The 21,193-nt window shown below is 37.4% G+C and overlaps 1 protein-coding gene across 1 annotated transcript; it reads right to left on the bottom strand.

Annotated features, from left to right (window-relative positions):
- Positions 1–13,351: 13,351 nt before the first annotated feature.
- Positions 13,352–19,771, bottom strand: LOC131643458 (protein TIME FOR COFFEE). The gene is made up of 11 exons (XM_058913676.1): positions 19,396–19,771; positions 18,866–19,291; positions 18,614–18,765; positions 18,229–18,532; positions 17,760–18,144; positions 17,558–17,621; positions 17,103–17,460; positions 16,954–17,020; positions 16,777–16,843; positions 16,301–16,681; positions 13,352–16,203 (listed from the first exon to the last, which is right to left on the bottom strand). The coding sequence occupies exons 1-11, from the start codon at positions 19,487–19,489 to the stop codon at positions 13,825–13,827; spliced, it is 4,677 nt and encodes a 1,558-aa protein (XP_058769659.1). The 5' UTR covers positions 19,490–19,771; the 3' UTR covers positions 13,352–13,824.
- Positions 19,772–21,193: the final 1,422 nt, after the last annotated feature.

The following is a 21,193-nucleotide window of genomic DNA, read 5'->3' as shown; positions in this document are numbered from 1 at the left end:
GTGGTCATCATCTTTGACTGATGTCCTCTGCTCTGGAGGACTTTCATGGTTCAATGGTTCATTAGGGTCTTCTTTATTCCAAATGAAACCATAATTTGGGTCTAAGTTCAGATACTTAGACACACTTTCATCAGAAGAATACACCTCTTCTGCTTTGTAGCAAGGAGCTACATTTGCCAGATGTTGGTCGAAGTGTCTACGACCACTTTCAGTTTTGTAATAACTTTGGTCAGCTTCAATATTCTCCACTATACCATCTGGCCTCCAAATGGCCACACGCTGATGTAAGGTCGAAGGAACTGCCCCTACTCCATGAATCCATTCTCGACCCAACAGTAGTTTAAAATTTGCCTGCGATGCAATCACCATAAAGATGGTTGACCTGACAGTCGAACCAACAACTAGTTTTACTTGAATTACTCCAAGTATTCCACTTGTCTTGCCCTCATAATTAGACAACACCATATTATGGGGCCTTAAATCTTTGTCAGATTTACCCACTTTCTGAAGTGAGGAATAAGGCATTAAGTTTACAGCAGCCCCACCATCGACAAACACTTTGTTTATTGGAACATCATCCACTTTTGCCCTTATGAATAAAGGCTTCAAATGATACATCATTCCTCGACCTGGCCTTTCAAACACAGCCTTTTGCTCTTCTACCACTCCTTTTCCCATTACATAGTAACAAACAGGTGTTTCTTCCACATTCTCGTCAGGAAGAAAATCATCTTCGTTCTCAGATACCTCAGATACTCTGTCGAACTCTGCTGGAAGTACAGAGACAATTCCACAGTCGATTAGCAACTCATCTGACTCTATGTCAAAGTTGTCGTCGACCTCTTCGTCCGACAGTGGAGAATACTCAGGCTCTTTTTCTGTATTGAGGGTCGGAGCATCATCGTCAACCAATTCTTTAATCAGTTTTTTTCCTAGGATCATTCCTGCAGCCAGTCTTCCATTTGCTATTTTAGCCTGCTCTTCAGTCAACTTCCTGTGAAAAGGCTTTGGCTGATAGTGAGAAAATCCTGCCTGCACCATTTTCGAATTTTCCTGTCCATTCTTATGCCTTCTTTGGTAACGCCTCCACTGCGTTCGAGTCATGGGGTTTTTTCCTTTGTAGTTTGGAGATATGTAATCTTTTCTTTTAGATCCACTATCAGTCCAAGAACCTTCAACATTGGTTCCATCGCCTTGAATCTGCCATTCTGGGCGTTTACCTCTGAAGTTAATGGGTTTCACCCATTTGTCTTCAGGGACATCCGTCTTGGGACGGAAAGTCCTTGGTTTTTCAAACATCTTCCTGTATTCTCCAGCCCTTCGACCACTATTTTCTCCTGTATACATGAATTGACGATTCTTGCCTCGACGAGGGTCGAACCTCACTTTGTTTGCAGCATCGACATTGAAAACAGCATCACACCTTGGGCATAATCCAACTTGGGAGTTGTTATTGTGGCATCTCTCAAGGAATTTCAAAAGACTTTCTTTTGGTTCAGGATAAACCATGTTCAAAACTTTGCCATCAGTAGCGCCGTTTTGCTTTCTAACGAAACCATCAGCAGTCTCGATCATCATCACATCAGCAAGCTCAGTATAGTGAGCCTCTTCGACTTGCAAAGGATCAGTATCAACTTGCATTGATGACTTTGGCTTTTCTCCAAACTGTAACCTTCCTTCTTTCAAAGCTTTTTGCACTAAATCCCTGAAAAGGACACATTGAGAAGTTTTATGACCCAAGAAATTATGAAATTTACAAAATCCTCTTTTTTTCTTTTGTTCAAGAGGAGGATTTTTAAGTCCCGGGGGTACTATGATTTGCCTATCAGAAACCAACAAATCAAATATTTCATCACATTTTGTTATATCAAATGAATACGTTTTACTAGAAAATTTTTCATTCTTACTTTCAACCAGATTTTTATCTTTTGAAGGTTTAAGCAATTTACAGATATATGGTGGCCCTGGCTTTAATTCAGCCACGTTGACCTCTCCCTCTTCGTATTCACTGTCGCTATTAGAGTCGAACTCACTTGTAGTAACATAAGCTATTTTTTCTTTCTTATGATATTTACTAGCTCTGGCTTTTTCAGCTTTTAGCCTTTCGACCTGGCGTACTCTATCTGCCAGTTGTGCCATATCTCTCAAATGTTGGGTGTCTAATTTCTTCCTTATGGAATAATCTAACCCACCTGCAGCCATTTCGACTAACTCATGTTCAGGAATTGGTGTAAAACATCTAGCTTTCAGTAACCTAAAACGGTTTAGATAGTCATCGACTGGTTCTGTACCCTTTCGCCTAACTCCAGCCAATTCTTTCAAGCTGATTTTCGACTGTCCCATATAAAATTGTTCATGAAACAATCGTTCTAATTGGTTCCATGAGAACAAAGATTGGGGAGATAAGGTTGTGAACCATGTAAATGCATTTTTCGTTAAAGAACTTGGAAAATACTTCATCTTTAGATTTTCATTGTTTGCTATTTCTCCAGCCTCTATCTGGAACCTAGCAATATGTTCGACCGTCGACTCTCCAGTCTCACCAGCAAATTTGGTGAATTTTGGGACTTTCCAACCCCTAGCCAATTATGTTTGCCTTACGTATTCTGACAACGGGGAAACGAAATTTGGTCTATGCAAACCTACATTTATTCCATTCTGAACTAAAATTTGTTCGACTACATTAGAGATATTACTGTGTCCAACATTGACATCTTGTTGGATGTTCCTAAGAACCTGGTCAGCATCTTGATGCCTTTGTACTATTCTAGGGATCTCTTTCTCAATTTGATCTCCTTGTCCTATAGGTTCGACCCCTCTCACATTCGACCCTTGAGTAGTCGAAAGGTTTGGTTGTGGGGGCGCTCCAAAGAAATCTGCAATTCTGGCCATTTGTCCAGCCAATATTTCATAACTTTGGTTCGTGTTATTTATCATGGGAGTAAAAACAGTTCCCATTTGTTGAGTAAGGGCATTCACCATTTCATGATTACTTTCGTCTATTTGTTGTCGAATTGACAACATTGACGTAGTACTTAAAGATGGCAAAGCCTGGTGATTATATCCTATGCCTATAGGTCGACCCCCTGGATTTGATGTGCTTGTAGCCATCATGCTGTCAGAATATAATGAAGGATTTGTATGCAAACCTTGCATCATAGACGTAGGCATTCCAAACTGAGGGTTAAAACCTGGTGGAGGCATCATTCCATGAAATGGCGGTCGTAACGGATTAAACGGTGACCGTACATTCGTTGGTGATGATACCAATATTGCTGCCGTCGATCCACCAGTATTTGTTGTTCTAACTGGGGATGAATCTGCGGCACTTTGTGGTGTTGTTCCGGTCAGAACAACCCCTTGATTTCCAGAAAGATCAGAATTATTTGTATTAACTTCAGCCATGTTAGTTAATTTCCGACCACTTCTTAATATCATACATAACTATTATACTAACAAATATAAAACAAACAGCAATTGACGAGTCCCACTGGGCGTGCCAATTTGTTTACCCAGAAAAATGGTAAACAAGCGTTAGTTTCCTTTTTAAAGGTTACTTTTGCGGAATCAACTAGAATACTTCAGGACTAATTGCTTTATTTTGTTATATTATGTGTATCTGGTTTGTATTAAATGCAACAGTAACTTTAAAATAAAAGTAAACACTGAAATTAAAGGCTTCAAAGTAAATCAAAGCAATAAAAAAGCAGTAAATGTGCACTGAAAGATGAGATATAACGTAAAATGATTGCATTAATTAAACTGGTACGCATACGTACATTCCAAAGTTGCACTCGTCACTCATTTTTGCACAGAGATTTGAGTTTACTTGTGTTTATGTAGAAAATGCGGATCCCTAACTATTCCTATGGAACTTGCTTAAATAGTAAAAATAAAATAACTACTACTAACGGTCGACTGGTTATCAGTCAACACGTGTCTTCGACATGCAAGATCTTCAATTGTGAGACCTCCACGCGTCCTGTAAGAACTGCCAGAAAACTGCTTGAAACTGCCTCTTAACTTCTAATACCTCTCGACTTCCACTTCAGTTTCTGCAGCAAAATTCTTAAGTCTTCGCATACTTTTGGGCGAACGCTGAAGCCTCTGATAATCTTTCTAGTCGAACAGCTTCGACTACTAAGCATTACTTAGTCGAACCGCTTCGACCCAAATGGCAATGTAGATATTTACTTGAGGCCCAATTACCAATTTAGGGTCTTTTTACCAAATTGAGGCCCAATTACCAATTTTGAGCCCCAGTTGCCCATTTATTGGTAAGTCGAAATCCTAGGGTAACAATTCCATAAAGTAGAGAATATATTTGTTATGTGACTTTAGTGCCTCTGCCATATTATTGGTCCTTTTACACCGGTATGAAACACAAATCATTCTTAAAATTTTGATCTGAATACATACAAACATTCAGAATAAAATATATAAGTATGATTTGAATTACCCTTCAAACTTATTCAAAACTCTAACAGCAATTTAAAAATTAAAAAAAAAACATATTTACTACATTATTGATGTAAAATAAAATATCATTTCACTTTGGATGAATATGCTGTAATTAACTTCAAAATATATATAAAAAAAAAAACATAACTTTTATTATTTAAAACTATTTGAAATTTTTTTATTGACTATAGTTTTTTCTTTTGACAGATATTGACTATAAATTGACACTAAATGTTATTTTAATGATAGATATTTTATTTTCTTTTGCCCTCTCATGTATAAATATAAATAGGAGAGAGATAGATAGATGTTGAATCAAAATGAAATTGTGTGAATGAGCTCAACTGTCATATAATCCACCAGCTCTGAGCTGGAATGGAAGTCATGATCAGAAAGAAACAAACAACTCTGCCTTGCTAGGAGAACACCACATTTCCTGCTTCATCTGCTGCACAGCACTGTCGAAATACAGTACCACTGATCTCTCTTCTTCTCTATCCTATTTAATATCTTCTGTTTTCTTGCTAAATTAGCGAGTAAACTCTTCTGAAGCATTACCTCTTTCTGCATCGTAACACGTTTTTACAAATATACATGATCACAATCCTTTCTGAAATGAAAGGGTCCAACAGTAACCAATTGTTTCAGGTTCTGTTTCAAACCAGACCAGACCAATTTCTAGGTACCATTTTGTTACAGAATATGAACTTCGGAGTAATACTTAGTTTCATTCGTGTAATTCAGTTAAGGTTTTGTTCCAAGAATAGTAATATTAATTTCATGTGGATTTTTTGTGAAAATTTTATTCATGTTGTCCATTCATTGTGAGATGTTCAATTTGAGTTGAGTCATTGATGGATTCATTTACTGAATTTGTTTTAGACAGTGGAAATTAACCAGTGGTTCTTCAAGATAAGGGAAGGGTCCCCAATGGTTAGTAATAGTCTTCTTCTGTATTGACAGTTCTTCTCTGATTTTTTGGCCCAACTTGATTGTACCACTAATTTATTTAAATTGCTAAGGTATATTCATTTTTATATTATTAAATATTTTTTATTAATTTAAATCCGATAAACTATCAAAATAAATAGAGAGTTTGACTCATGAGCCTCGTCGATAATTTTCAAAGCTCAAAAGAAAAAAAATTTATATAGAATTATTTCTGAAAACGTGTAAAGAGGATTAGCGTATAAGAGCTAAATTTATTATGACTAAATTATAATTAAATATATTCAGTTAAGTATATTTAAATAAAATATTTATTTGTTATGTTATAGTTAAAATATGATTAATTTTCAGGAAATTTCTAAAACATAAGAAAAAGATTTTTTTTTTCACATTTTGATCTAGTTTAAGTAATGGATTAAATTGAAAACATAACATAGTAGTGGTCAACTTCAATTTAGACATTATTGTATTCAAAGAAATTTATGCCACCACAACAATGTGAAATCTTGACTAGATATTGCTAGATATTGTTCTCAGTTACAGTCACCATTATTTATTAAATAAAAGCCAATGTGGACCCAAAAATTTAATTGATTTATTTAAATAGTAAGGGTGGACCCCACCACCATTTTCTATCCATTCATTCTTCTTTCTTTTTCTCAATTTAATATACAATGAATTTCAAAAGTCCAACTCACATGATTAGTTATTGTGAGACCTTTTTATAATATATTTCCCTTATGGGTGAGATTTTTCTCTGTCTCACTTATATAGTGAGTAAAGAGCATGCTTGTCCCACTTTCTCAAGTAATCTATCAAAAAACAAATATTTATTTATTGAGTATTTAATTTATTAGTTATCCTATGTTAAATGGAGCTACACTAGTGGCTAATGAAACAATGGTTGCTACGTGGATAAACATGGACCTCACTAGTTTATTATATATGTGGTGAGGTGTTACCCCAAATTAATATATCAATGCATGATCTTTCTTCATCGCTTCGCATGTGCTGTAAGGTTGTATCATATTTTATACACATCTTTGTATTATAATTTTGTCGTTTACAAATTTTATTTGTCTTTATTTATTTATTTATTTATTTATTATACACATCTTTGTATTATAATTTTGTCGTTTACAAATTTTATTTGTCTTTATTTATTTATTTATTTATTTATTTATTTATTTTGATTTGTTGATAGCTGATGAAATTAGAGAAAAGAGTTCTAACATGTCGGATTAGACTACCGATTTGGTAGATCGCACTTCAGGCACAATAGAAATAAAATGAGTCTACAAGTTATCACTCATATTTTCATTGAATGCATTAAAAGTAACATGAGCGTGAATATGAATTGAATATTTGAAATTGTATAATATGGTATTTATTTAGTATAGAGGTCGCGTGTGATATGGCGCCTTTTGCAGATTGTCGTTCAATTAGATTCAATGGTGGAGATGTGATAGAGGACGGGGTCCACATGTTTCGTGTGCGTTCTTCTTCAAAATTTGTTATTGGGCCTCCTATATAGGCCTCGTGGACGACCTAAAACAATTGCCCTCCAAACCCTTGTTTCTACGTCCTAAAACGATGGTTTTGTTGGGTTTGACTTCGATATAGCCTTGGGTAGAAGAAATTAAAGAGTCTTGATGGGATGTTGAGGTCTTTGAGAAAAGATGCATTAAATGCATCTCTCAAGATTAGCATGCTCTGCAAGTATATCTCAACATGTGTCCCTACGTCTAACGGTAATGATTTCTTCTAGTATTAGGACATTTAAGTGTCCATAAACATTTTGCAATGAGGTCTCGACCATTGGTGATGTAGTTCTTGCTTTCTAACACCGAGGATCGCGTGGTTTACCTTTCTTAAGGGGTATATAAGAAGTTATGGGTTATCATATTCCTCTTTTCGCCATTTACAAATCTTCAGAGTTCTTCTCTTTTGCCTTAACCTCTTTTTTCTTCCTCAATCTCTTCCCACCAAACCATTAATTATGACATACATGCACCACTTATTCTTATATAACATACATCGTGTGGGTCACTGAATTCATCTTTTCTAGGGTAATGCTTGTGCCTGAACTTTCTCTTCTTTTCATACTTTCTTTCTTTGTTGGGATTTCTGGAGAGGAGAGTTGTGAGTTTTTAGTCTTTTCTGCTTCGTACTTTGGCGAGTTATCTTGCTATAGATGACTTTGGTGGGGTGAAAAGCTTATCTTTGTATTGATCATGTGCTTTATCTGATGACTAGTTCTTTCATGTGTAAACAACCTATTTTAACAAGGACAACTTTCAACTTAGAGTCTGGAGGCGACGAGAGATAACACTCTAGTGTGGGTGGATCAAGAGACACTTGACATTGTTTCTGCATTCGTGGATGAAGGTGACTTAGACCGCGACTTTATTGAAATGGCTTGTTCCTCATATATTATGGAGTACTTCCTCTCGAAGGGGATAAAAGGATTTACAATAAGTATCATGGGTGTGTCATTACTTTTTTATAGGTTTTTATATCCCCTTTAAGGAATTTGAAATGGGCATTTTAACTAGGGGTGGCAAACGAGTATGTCGGCCCCAGTTAGGCCGGTCCCACAAAAGCTCGCGAAAAATGGGGCGGGGCGGGCATATTGGAGAGTGCGGGTCTAAAAATTTTTCCCGCCCCGCAAAAAAGTGAGGGTGGGGCGGGGAAAGCTCGCGAGCATTGAACCTTTTAGGCCTAAAAATAGTAAAATTATATGAAAAAGTTCATGCCCGTAAAAAAACGGGGCGGGGCGAGCACATTAAAGAGAGCGGGCCTACCTTGCCCCGCCCTGCAAAAAAATGCGAGCCAAACGGCCTTTTTCTGCAGGCCAGGCCCGTTTTGCCACCCATAATTTTAACCACTTAGAAATTGCTCATTCCCAACTATACCAGTGAGTTAGGCTTATATCAAAGTCTTCTAGTACTAATATAAATACAAGAAAGGTGTGTCGTCTTTGACACTCTTCAAGCACCTCTTTAAAACCCATCGAAGTTTTGTTGATTCAGCCTGGGGTCAAGGTCTGATTTCCCTTATGTAGAGTACCAAGATGTTAGAGGTTTATTCAGAGAGCGTGAAGAAATTTAAGGATTACTACTACCTAGTTATCCCCTTTACCAAGGTGGTTCAAGCTAACCTCTACAACATAGATTTCGAGTTGCCTTATCAATGTTTGGATAAATTTTCCAAGTTCTCGTGCTAGAACCAATTCTTGGCGGATGTTGGGTCTTATGTAAATAGAATGGATGACTTGTCTTAAAGAAGACAACGATAACCTTCTTTAAAGATTTGGGCTATGTTGATAATGTTTCTCCTTCAGAGGTGCCTCCGATAAAACAAAAGAAATGGTTCATAGAGACATGCTTATTAGTGGAAGTTACTTCAAAGGAGGATATGTATGTCATCTTTGGTGAGAAACAATAGATATTTTCTATTTCTTTGGTGGTACTTAAATGGTTATTATTGCCTCGTGTTAATTAATCTATGTTTTGTAGATAAGATTGAGTGTAACAACATGATACTTTAGATGAAGAGAATGCCTATGGTTTCTCCCTTACCTATCATCGCTGATGCTTGATAGGGTACTAGAAGAATCTTATGTACAGGTCCTATGTCTTTCTGGTTGTGGTTAACCGTTTGGTCTCAATCCAATTGGAAGTCTATGATCCTTCAAATAGAATCGTAAATGGATGGATTCCTATCACTAAGCCTATTGGTTGGGAGTCTCACAAATAAATATTTGTATGTCTGACATTGAACGTTCAAGACTTAGGATTGCATGGTCTTGGTGTATGCCCAATGTCAAACGCTATTGTATTATCATATTCACTTATGGCTCATCCTAGTTAATAGACGAATAAGAAGTTTCAATCTTCTATTTCTGAGGAGGATTACACATATTTTCAAGCAAGGATGAGGTCGTTCATCAAGAGGATTTGGGTGAACTATTGTGCCAAACTCACCAGGCGTCGGCCGTTTTGGCCTTCGCTTCTACCATAAAGGAGATGTTTTCTTCTCTCACCATCTTCAGAAGGAAAAAGAAGTGCCCTAGAAATGTGTCATTGCTCTTACTATTAATAGGGATCAATATCTAGAAGAACTCACCAGGATGACTCATTTGTAGAGGGGATAGGGACTGAGGTGAAAATTTGTGAATACCCTCGCTTATTGGTTGAGAGTGTGCAATTGTTAGTGCAAGAGATGATAAAAAATGAAACTCTAATGTCCTCTCAATCGGTGTTATCCACCAATGTAATTATTAAAGGACATTTATGTAAAGTTATATATTATTTCACTTTATCATAAAGTAATAATTCCATTTCTTAATATGTGTGAAATGCTGAAAATGTCTTATAATTTAGGACGAAGGTAAGAATATTTTATAATGCTATAATTAATTTTTTAATATGAATACAAAAACTTTAAACGACACTCATTTAAAACGGATGGAGTATTACACTGAGATCACATGCAAATAATACTAGGATGCTATCACAACTTGGATTGGACAGCATATAGTGGTTCCAATTTGTGATGTAATGCTGATTCAAGAACTATTTTATCTATCAATTCATTTTCTATTTTTACCCCTATCTAAGTAATGATATACATTGCTCTTTCGATTAAGGACCTAGTATTGAATAGTGGAAATGAGAATATGAAGTGAAAGAGAATCTAATTGGGAAGAATCTTAAAGGGCCGCTATAATAGAAATAGAAACAAATTTCTGCTGAACTTATAGATAGATTGATAGCTACTACTAGTCTACAAATTCGGATTTTCTGTTCTCACAAAATTTCACATTTACGTATTCAGAACATCAATGATTATCCTATTATAATTAAATAATTTAAATAAAATACTTATTTTATTTTTTATTTTTGTGTTAAACTCAAAACTATTATGAATTTAGAGGACATGTTTATTTTCTTACATTTTCAAACTGGACTCTCTTGTCCTATTCTATTATTTTGCAGGTTTTTGCGGACCAAAATTTTAACATAATTTTTTATATTTTTAACTTAAAAAATACTCCCTCTGGTCCTTAATATAAGAAGAAATCTACTTTTTAGGTTCATTGAAGAAATAATGTATTTGGACTATATGTAGTCTAGATACATTAATTCTTCAATGAACCTAAAAAGTAGATTTCTTCTTATATTAAGGACCAGAGGTAGTACAATTTAACTTAAAAAAAATACAATGTTAGTCCGTCTCGTCTTTCTTTTTAGTATGGAACAAATTAAAATTATAGATTCGCTTCTTCAATTATGTCTACTCCATTCTGCCTTATGTTTTTGGACGCTTTTACACAAAGAAATTAAATGGGACGGATATTGCCCTGTTTTGGCGCTCCTATTCACAACTTAAGAAACATATTGATGATAATTCAACGTAATTATATGAACTATTATGATTCATTTTTGCATATTCTTGCCCTTCAATCAAATTAACTTAGGTTTGGACGAACATAACACGAGGTTGCAATATAGAATCATCAATTTAAACTTCTTAAATGAATCACTTATAAAAAATGAATCTAAGACAAATTAACAACGAATCAAAAAATTTATCTAATAAATATTCGACAGTATCTCTTGCACTTTAGAGAAAAATACTACTTAAACCAAGCGATTGAGCTCCATTGGCAAGGAGCCCCGTCCAAGGACGTACTCGGGGAATACCGAGTTCGATTCCCAGGCGGAACAATCTTGCTTGGCCAGTGCTCATGCCTCTCCGCACGAGCCGGATTAGTGGCCCACCTGTGGTGGGTCGACACCGGTGCAAATAGCAACCAAAAAAAAAAAAAATACTACTATCATCGATTACACTTTTGGGATTAAGATGACAATAAATACCTCTTCAATTTTGGTCAAGATCATTAAATATATTTTCATCCCTACACCTATCTCTTATCATTAAACTCATAAATATAATTTAAACTGAACCGACTCTTAATTTTTGTCACGCAACAGGGTTGAACGACATCAAGCTGGTTGAATAGAATATTTTAACATCCAAAATAAAAATCCCTAAAAAACAGATGATTTATAGGAGTTTTCAAGAAATGAACAGAAAAAGTGGGAAAAAAAAGTCCAAGTAGTTTGATTATTTGCTTCTACAGCTTATGCTGCCCAACTAAAGAATAAAATAATACTAATAAAGCATAGTTTTATAAGATATTATTGTGGTGGGGTAAGGGAGGTGCTAAAAGTCATAGTTGATTTTAGGTATAGTGAACTTTGGGATTAAGGCGTGATGAACTTGAGTCTTACTTAGTCTTATCTTTCACCATTCACAAGTTGGTAATGCTGTCTTTGCTTATTCCATTCATTTGTGGGTCCCTCCCAATAAGAAAAAAGGACACAATATATTGTCTTTTTCGGTTTATCAATAGGGAACCAACTTAAAATCTCTATGCTTTATCTTTGGCCCCTCTCAAAATATAAACAGATAAAAGTGAATATATCAATCACTCAATAAAGTTTCTAAATCTCATTTTCACATGATATATTGTAATACCACAGCAAGGAAGTAGATCCAATATTCACTTTATCATCATGATTGAAAAAGGGTCCAACACACCAAAACAAAGTTACTAAAACTTTAGATAAAGGTAGTAATTCTCTTGTCATAAAGTGAAAAAGGAAAAATATACAAACCAAAACGGTAGCTTCTGATGCAAGCCATGGAGTTGAATTGGCTCAAGAAAAAGGAACAGTGTTGAAACTGAAGGTAGTAATAGAGTTGAAGCTCTAATTGTAAATGCATCTTGTTAGTTTGAGAAATTGAATATATAAGACACTTGGACACACACGTGTAATGTGATAACAAGAGCAAAAGCTTATCACATCATCACAGGTGTGATGTCAGGACCCGCAATGTGTTGCTGCTTTAAGTTTGGTTCTGAAAGCATAAACGGTGTGATTACTTATGTGGGCCATGCTTCTGTCTCATGGTGGGGACCTTCCAACAAGGACAAACATGGAAACCAAATTTCTCATCTTAGATTTTTAGATGGAAAAGGAAACAAACTACCATATCAATTAACAAGTACAAAACATACACATTTTTTAACCTCATTTATATTTACAGCTTAGTATAATACTAATCAAATATCATCATTCAGAAATAGTACACGTAAGCCAAACGTGGGATGCTGACAGTAGAGATATAAGCACGTATTAAAAGACAAAACTACCCTTTGAGCTGACAATTATGTAATACTACTACTCCCTCGTTTTCTTCACTCAAGTCAAATAAACAACTTGCCACGTCCACATCTTTTCAAAAAAAGCATCTTCATTTTCTTTGGAATTGTCATTACTTTTTTTTAATTCATATTGCAATTTGGATCCCACACGTCACTGTAACTTGGAGAAAAAGAAAATCAAAAGAAAAATCAACCACGCAGCAAAGGTTGAAGGAAATCATATTTTATCTTCAAAATATATTTCAGGATATCATTATTATATCAACCAGACACGTACATGTTCAACCTTCTCCACTTGAAGGTGTCAAAAAGATGCTTACTGCTCTTGCAGCCTAGAAGACAAAAATAGTGATAAAAAGTAAGGATAAAGAACATAAAAGGTATACTCCACTTCATCACCAAAACAAGAAAAAGGCGATTCTATCCTTCCTTTCCTTTCCTCCATCTTTTCTATTCAAGATATCTCAATAAACAACATCAAGGAGAAGAAAACTTCAAAGATTGAAAGCAGAACTGAACTTAATAAATACCCCCCGTGAAATTATTTATCAACTATGAAAGCAAATTGCCATCAATTACAATGGAGGTAAATAATTGTAAATAATAGCCAAAGTGACAGGTTCATTTCATTTTGGGCAACAATAATGCTCAACGTAGGTCCACAACATATAAAAAGAGAGTAAAAACAGTTATGAAGAGGGAAGATTTTCAACTTCAACCATACCTCATGGCTCCTGCTGGGTACCTCATGCATTCTATTAAGTTTATTTAGAATTTATAAAGTTAGAGGGGACCCTTAACTTAACCACATCTTTCTAAAAAACCAATCGAATTTTGATTAGACTTAATGATCAACCTTGTCAGATTATAAACACAAGTGTACAAATGAATTACTAAACACAACTCATGCACATCAAAGTTCTGGTCGATTTCCCATCCAAAATTGTGGACTCCAAATCATATCTTGTGTTGCCCGTGATCAGCTCGAGCTTGCCTGCTTGCTTGCTTTTCCGTATCTTCTTCTCAAGGCACATGGCACAAAACGACATCAACATCTTGGCCCCACTTCAGAAGATACCATCTTTTCTTACCAACTTCAAAATTTCATATCTCATGCAGTTACTTCTCTTCTTTTCCCACCACATGCACATGGGGTGCAACTAAGAGATGACATCATTCTACTCACCGGCTGGTTGTTTCTGATCTGCTGGCTTCACTTGAACTGCCGTGGGCACCGGTTGAACATTATAGAAACCAGCTGGAACATATTGATGGTGGTTCCCAGAAGGTTGCATTGCGGCGAACTGGGAAGGATGCAGAAGACCCTGCGTGTTCAAGGTACTGCCTTTCGAATTGTTTGCAGCTGCACCATTTGAGGATGTGCCACCAGATCCCTGTCGTTGCACTTGCTCGGGGCCGCGCCGTTGAAGATAATACCCAGTTGCAGCTGCCGTAGTAGAGGTGGGACTGTTGGACTGTGCAACTTGGGAGTGCATGTAAGGATTTGCGAAATACAGTTGGGCCTGTTGCAAGTTCTGCTTTGCTAATTGCTGCTGCTGGTGTTGTTGATGTTGTTGCTGTTGTTTTTGTTGCTGCTGTGACAATTGCGATTTATTCCCAGTATTGGAAGAGGGAGTTATCTGAGGGCCACTGAGGATTGATGGAACAGGTGAGGATTTACGGGTTGGCATAGGAGAGTTTTTGGCTTGCTGAGAGGATAGGGAACTAGTTTGGCTAGTCTTGTTGTTGGTTGAGGTTGAATTTGTTGTCCTTGGACTGCCAGTGTTTTTGGACATTGAGGAATTTGTTGGTGAACCAACCATAACTGGAGGAGATGGAGACTGGGTGGAGCTTGCAGTCTGCACTTGTGTGGATGATTTTGGATTTGCTGCAAAAGAAATTTGAGTTTGCTGCTGGGAACGAGACGGCTGCTGTGGGGGATTTTTAATGGACGATGATGGTGGTGAAGCCATAGTCTGAGGTGACAGAGAAGTGTTAGTTACCCTGGCGGAATTCTTCCACTGAGGTGACTGTGTAACAACTGTGTTGCTGCTCTGTACTAGACTTTGAGGAAATGCAGATACAGCATTGGGGTACTTGGTGGATATTGAAGATGTAGATGGGAGATTATCAGAGTAGATACCTCCATTACTTGTCGACGGTGTCTTACTCCGAGCAGCGGCCACAGCTGCTGCTGCAAACTGATTCTGCTTTTGAAGCTGAAGAATTTGCTGCTGATTTCGCTGCATTTGTTGCTGAGAACTGGCTGTATTGGTGTTGATGGCAGAAGGCATAACAGAAGCAGAAGCCCGGGAAGAAGCAGAACCAAGGTTGAGACTTCTACCTGAGCTATCAATGACATTGTTGCAAGCTAATGATGACATTGAGGGATCAGCCACATCTGGCCTGTTAAAAGCAATGGATTGCCCCGCTGTTGCAGGAACTTTTCCAGACATGGCTTTTCTGTCTTCTTCTAGATTAGCTGAATTGACTACATGTTTTCCTTCTTCAGCTGCATGGTAACTCTTCTTTAGCTGGGCACTAGTAGCTTGTGCCGCTGCCATTATCTGATAGTTATGACTGCTCTGCATAATTGAATGACTCTGTGCAATAGATGAGAGATCAAGGCCAGTTGCACCAGTAACTCCGTTGATGGATGCAAATGGCATGACAAAAGCTGGAGAAGTTTCACCTCCCGCTTTTGAACCAGGGTGTTGTTGCTGTTGCTTCTTTTCACTGTGATTACCATTAGAACCAGGACCACTCATTGCAGTTGTCATCAAGGCAAAGTTTGGTGTCTGCATTGGCATTGCAAAATTCGGACCATAAATATTCATGGTAGAGCGATTGAGACGACTATCAGCAGTAGATGGACTATCTTCACATCCCATCTCAGACTCAACTTGACGGGCCGCATTTGAAGCATGGTGATTGTGCAGTTGCTGCCTCTGCTGCTGTTGCATCTGTAGAATCTGTGAGGGTGGGTTTTTGGTGACAGGAAAACCTTGCAAGCTTCCACTACCACCACCACCACCATTCGATCCACTAACATTAATAGCCTTTTGCTGCTGATTTTGAGCATGCTTTTGGGAAGAAGAGGAACCAGTAGAAATAGTGGTGTTTGGATGACCCTGTTGACTCTGCTGCTGTGACTGAGCAGGAAGTTGCTGTGACTGAATCTGTGAAGGATGAATCATTTGAGAAGGATAGAATGATCCGTTGAAGAATGGAAAAGCTTGGGCAGGATTACCCCGATATCCAGGTGGACCCCCAACATGTGCTGGTATTGGAAATGGGTACGCATTATTCTGCAAAATGGCCATGTATTGAGGAGCTTCATTGCCCGGCATATTTGGATAGGTGAAACTCATGGTTGGGGGAGGAACAGAAGCAGCCCCAGCACCCGACGTATTCGGTGGAGCTGTATTGGGTGTAGAGGATGGCGGTCCATTGCTTGTAACAGGTAAAGACTTCACAGATCCAGGTCGAACAGATGCCGCGACAGCAGCAGCTGCGGCTTGCTGCTGATTCAAGGGGAAGATGAAAGTAGGTCCATGCTGAAATTTGTGACACATCATTAATTTGTAATACATCATTAAGAAAAAGAGTATAGGAGTGTAAATTAAAAAGTAAGGGGCCAAAGTTAAAACTTACCAACATATTACTAGGTGCTGCTCCTGGGGGTAAAGTTTGCTGAAGCAAAATTTGTTTTCTTGAGGAATTATCCACATTGGAAGGCTGAGAAGAACCCTTCTCCTTCCCAACATGACCCGGAAACATGGTAAGGCCATGCCCTTTGTCTTGAGAAGAGTTTGCTGCCCTGCCAGAAACATTACCACTATGCAATTCTTTGGATGGTACAACACTAATATTGCCACCAGGGTTTGCACCATACAATGATGCAGATCCTGCTGCTGCAGCTGGCCAGAACGGATTCATCCTAGCAATTTGCTGGTTATACAATATATTCCGAGCAATGTAGCAATGGGTTGCACATTTTTTAGGCCTGGGCTGATTGAAAAGGAGATGCGGCGGCTGCAAAAATTTATTAATTCAATATTCTGATTAATTAACAAAAAAGCTCAAATTGTTTTAAATCTTAAAAACTCATGGGCACGCTGGAATTTTACCGGTATAGCTGCAGAAGGTATAGCAGCTCCATCCATTGATACAACTCCTTGTAGAGGTGTCATATATCTGACATAATGAAAAGTGAGAAGTGAGGAGAGAGTCAACATCAACACATTTCACTAATCCTCTACAAATAACCAAAACAATAATGAACACAATAATTAACATGAACATACCCCATGGAAGGAAGGCCACCAGGCCAGTTTGGAACATTCACTGGAATGGGCAAAGAATTGGATTGAACTAGAAGTAGAAGAGAAAACTTAATCAGACACCAAAATCAACTGAAACAAATAAGTACTTGTAACTTCAAAATTGAGCATACCATTTTTCTCTGAAGTTGTTTGCTGCTGCTGCATCTGATGTTGATGCCTCTGAACATTTTGATGTTGCTTCTTGTTAATAATATTGCCATTGCCATTGCCATTAGTATCCGCTCTATCTGTTTTCTCTATCTCAAGCTGCAGGTCAATTCCTCTTTCTTTCTGCAAAGTTATAGTAGCTTTATGGGATTCAGTTTCTTCTGCCTTTGTTTTCACTTTATCCGATTCCTCAACCACATCCTTGTTTATTCTTTGTGATTTCTGATCCTCATTCATTACAAGCTTCACCTTTTCAGCCTCAACAACCGAATTACTCTCAACAACTCTTTCAGGTGAAGATCTCAACAGAGGAGGAGGCGCCTGAAAATCCCATAAAAAAAAAAGATTTTTTTTTAATAAAAAATAAATACAGAATCAGAGTGACATAGAAGAAGTGGATGAAGAAAAGAATAAGCACCATCAGATCTATCTGAAACTTCTCTTTCAACTGGTTTTTTTCACTCTCAGATATTGTTGGATTCCTGAAAAAAAAAAATCAATAAAGTTAGATCAAGATTCAGATTTGATTAATTAGAGAAAAAACACACCAAAAAGCCAAACGATAAACAAACAAAATAAAGAAAAGAAAAAGAAACAGTAGAAAAGTTGATGCTACTCACGCTTTAGTCGCTTTCACATCTTCACGAACATCATCTACTGCTTGGAGCACAGAAGATTCCTTCTTTGGTGACACAGGAGGTACCACATCTTTACCCAATCCAACATCTTGCTTCTCTGATTCCTCCGTCAAAACTTTAGCACCCACAGAAGTGTTGCTTTCTGGCTTAATAGGCTCAGGCGTAGCCTGAACCGGAACCAGATTACCCAGATTTTCATGCACAGATCCCTGATTATACTTATCTGAATTCGACGAACAAGTTTCCGTCTTTGATGGTTGATCATTCTCAGCCTTCGAAATCGAAGGTACCGGGCTGCTACGAACACTGAAAATTGCTGTATTTTCCTCCTCGTGCTTTACCGGTCTCGGTCTTTTCCTTTTTGGTGCTGCAAAATTATTAAAACAAATCAATTTTCAATTCCATAATTATTGTGAATTAAGATAGAGAAAGATGAAGATAAAGAACAAACCAGTAACAGCTGAGACTGGAGTTGCAGAAGAACTTGAATTTTGAGGCGGTGAAGAAATCCTTGACTTGCCATCACTAGCTGAAGATTTATTATTATTGGTTTCTCGAGAATCCAACTTGATTGAATCGTTCATTTCTTGCTTTGAAGGTACTTGACTTTGTGGTTGTCTCATCATTCCGTACAATACTTCAGCGATCTCTATCTCGATCTCTTCTTGCACTGACGGAGATGATTTCGACGATGATTTCGGTGGTCGAAACTTCGGTCCTCCACCACCACCACTACCACCACCGCCATTCATTTTCTGCACCACCAAAACAAGTCAATAACTCATCAACGAAAACACTAACAGTGACTTCACACCAATAACACCAACAAAACTCACTATCTTCTTTCTGAATGAAGCGTTTGACGAAGACGGTGAAGGCGGAGCTGCTGCTGCTCTCACCGGTGAAGATGACGGCTGACGGTGATTTTGCTCCGCCAGTACTCCACCGCCGCTTGAAGCCCAGCATTCATGCGACCTCTTCGTTGACACTGACAACGCACCCAAAAAAACGTTAGAAACAATAAAAAATGACGTAATTAATGTTCCGTAAATTCCGGATTCGTTTGATTTATTCTTTTTTATTTTTACCTGAGCGTGCTTTTCTAGGAACAGAAACCCCGATCATCTCATCGGCGGCTTTCCACGTCAACGGCGGCGTTGGTCTAAAAACTTTCGCCGGAGGGAAGCTTTTCCGATGATGATTCGTTAGAGACGAAGAAGAAGAAAGTGTCGAAGGATTCAACGGAAGCATTCTAACTGAACCACCACCGCCTCCTCCTCCTCCACCACCTCCTCCATCTTCATCATCCTCATCTTCTTCATCGTTAATACTCTCTTCTGAAGTATCTTCTCCACCATCTTCCCTAACACCGTGCATCAACCTATCACCTCTTCTCCTCTTGTTTCTACCCAATCGATCTCTCTCCCTTTCCCTCTCTCGATCTCGATCCTTCTTCCCACTCCCTCGATCTCGTAGCCTCGTTGGCTCTTGCATCTCCATAGCACCATCTTCATCTGCACAAAAATCAAAAACAGTGAGAATCTTCAAAATCATCAAAATCAGAAAAGAGTGATAGTTTACAAGATCTGAAAGAGAATTGCAATAAACAAAAAAAAACCTGGCGAATCTCTTAAACTGTTAGTTCTGTGTCTCCTTCTTGTTAAACCATTCGCTGCCATAGTGCTTCTTCTCGCTTCTCTAATCCTATCCATTCCACACCAATATTTTTGTTGTTAATTTTCCACGGTTTGAATTAATTATCTTTCGTGAACCATAATCAACGGCGAAAGATTCATTCACCAACACCACAAATCCGTATAATAAATTGATTCTCCTCTCTTTCAAAGAATTATCAGAGAGAGATCTTAGGCGATGATGCTACTACGCTTATCTTCTTTCTCCTCTTCACGCTGCTGTTACTACGCCACTTCTCTCTCTAACTTTCTCTCTCTTCCCCTTTCTCTTTGCCTCTTTTTGTGCTCCAATCTCATCACCTTTCCTCTATTTCACTCTCTACCATACCCACTCCAAATACTCTTCAACGGTCACGATTCACCACCGCATCATCTCTTACAATCTCCACCCTTCCTTTCTCCCCCACATCCAATGGATCTCATTGGCCTCTGCCACCTTGGCAACATCTTAACCGTTCACTCCACCACTCACGCGATATCCCTTTTAACCTTTTTCAGCGCGTCACTTCCACGTGTCCCACCTCCCTCGTTGTCTTACAGCTTCATGTTTACTTGCTGCCAATTCGGTACAGTATCTTTTTAGTATTTAATTCAATTATTATATTATATTATATTAATATTTTATTTTATTTTATTTTATTTTATTCAATCAATGCATTCAAATACGTTAACATTTTTATAGGAGTAATACTTTACCAATACTTTTTATTTATATATTTATATATAATATAGAGTAAATTAAATAGAAAAGAACGTGAAGAGATAACCGGGTATATCCGGTTGTCTGGATCTTGGTAAAAGTATTAAACACACACTACCATCATAAGACATCACGAATATCGTTCTCACGGTCAAATACAATTAATTTCGTTTCCATTTTGTTCTTTCTCTATTTTTTAATAAACTTTAATAAGATAACATTATTTTATATTTTTAATTTTGTTTATTTGAGAATGGACTAGACTAGTGGGTCCTTTAGTAGAATTAATAAGCAACATAAACAAAGATTTCAATTCTACGCACTAGCACTAGCTTGCGTTATTGGTAATATAAAACTTGTATTAATTGTTCAACGGTTTATATTTGGAAGAGAAATTAATTTTAAATAAAGAACCCTATTTCAATGGACAAGCGAGTCGGACATGGCAACTAACAAGCCGATTCGGCCACATCCACCTTTAAAATCAAATCTCACCGTCGATATTTTTTCATCCTACGGCTAAGATATGCGTTGAAGCAAGAGGGACTTAGAGTTTAGAGTCATGGTAAAACTTTCAATGAGTGTTGGACCAGTTAAAGTTGGTGATCTGATCTATAAACTACATTTTCTTCTCTTTGGCCTAATTGTCACGTTCACGAGATAACTTTATGATAAGAGGACATGGGTACCACCATTAAAATCGTTTGGGTGAAAATAAACTTGTCTAATACGGAGTAAGTAATAATGTCTAGTTGGAGTCAAAATTAACACCACGATAATAAATAATAAATATTTAAAACTTCAATTAACTAATTAATGATAAAGGCAGTAAAATCTAATTGGTCTACCTTTTTTTTACTTCACATGTAGACAATAGTATTAATCCAGTTGTACAACAAGGCAACTTTTCTACGTGACACGTTGGCATCCTTGGATCTTGTCATTGATCACACTCTTTTCTTTTGATCTAGTACATAAAAATATTCTTTGCAAATATAATTAAAGGAGAAAAAGATAGCTCT

This window comes from Vicia villosa, linkage group LG1, assembly GCF_029867415.1.
Source record: "Vicia villosa cultivar HV-30 ecotype Madison, WI linkage group LG1, Vvil1.0, whole genome shotgun sequence".
NCBI lineage: Eukaryota > Viridiplantae > Streptophyta > Magnoliopsida > Fabales > Fabaceae > Vicia > Vicia villosa.
The sequence above is the reverse complement of the archived record's forward strand: the minus strand, read 5'-3'. Positions and strand labels throughout refer to the sequence as shown.

Bases quoted from the DNA above. Each gene is read 5' to 3' on its own strand.
- LOC131643458 (XM_058913676.1), bottom strand. From the start codon at position 19,489: ATGGATAGGATTAGAGAAGCGAGAAGAAGCACTATGGCAGCGAATGGT. The intron at 18,533-18,613 runs GTGAGTTTTGTT...TTGGTGGTGCAG, and splicing joins CTTCATTCAGAAAGAAGATA to AAAATGAATGGCGGTGGTGG. The intron at 17,461-17,557 runs GTGCTTATTCTT...TGGGATTTTCAG, and splicing joins AGTTTCAGATAGATCTGATG to GCGCCTCCTCCTCTGTTGAG.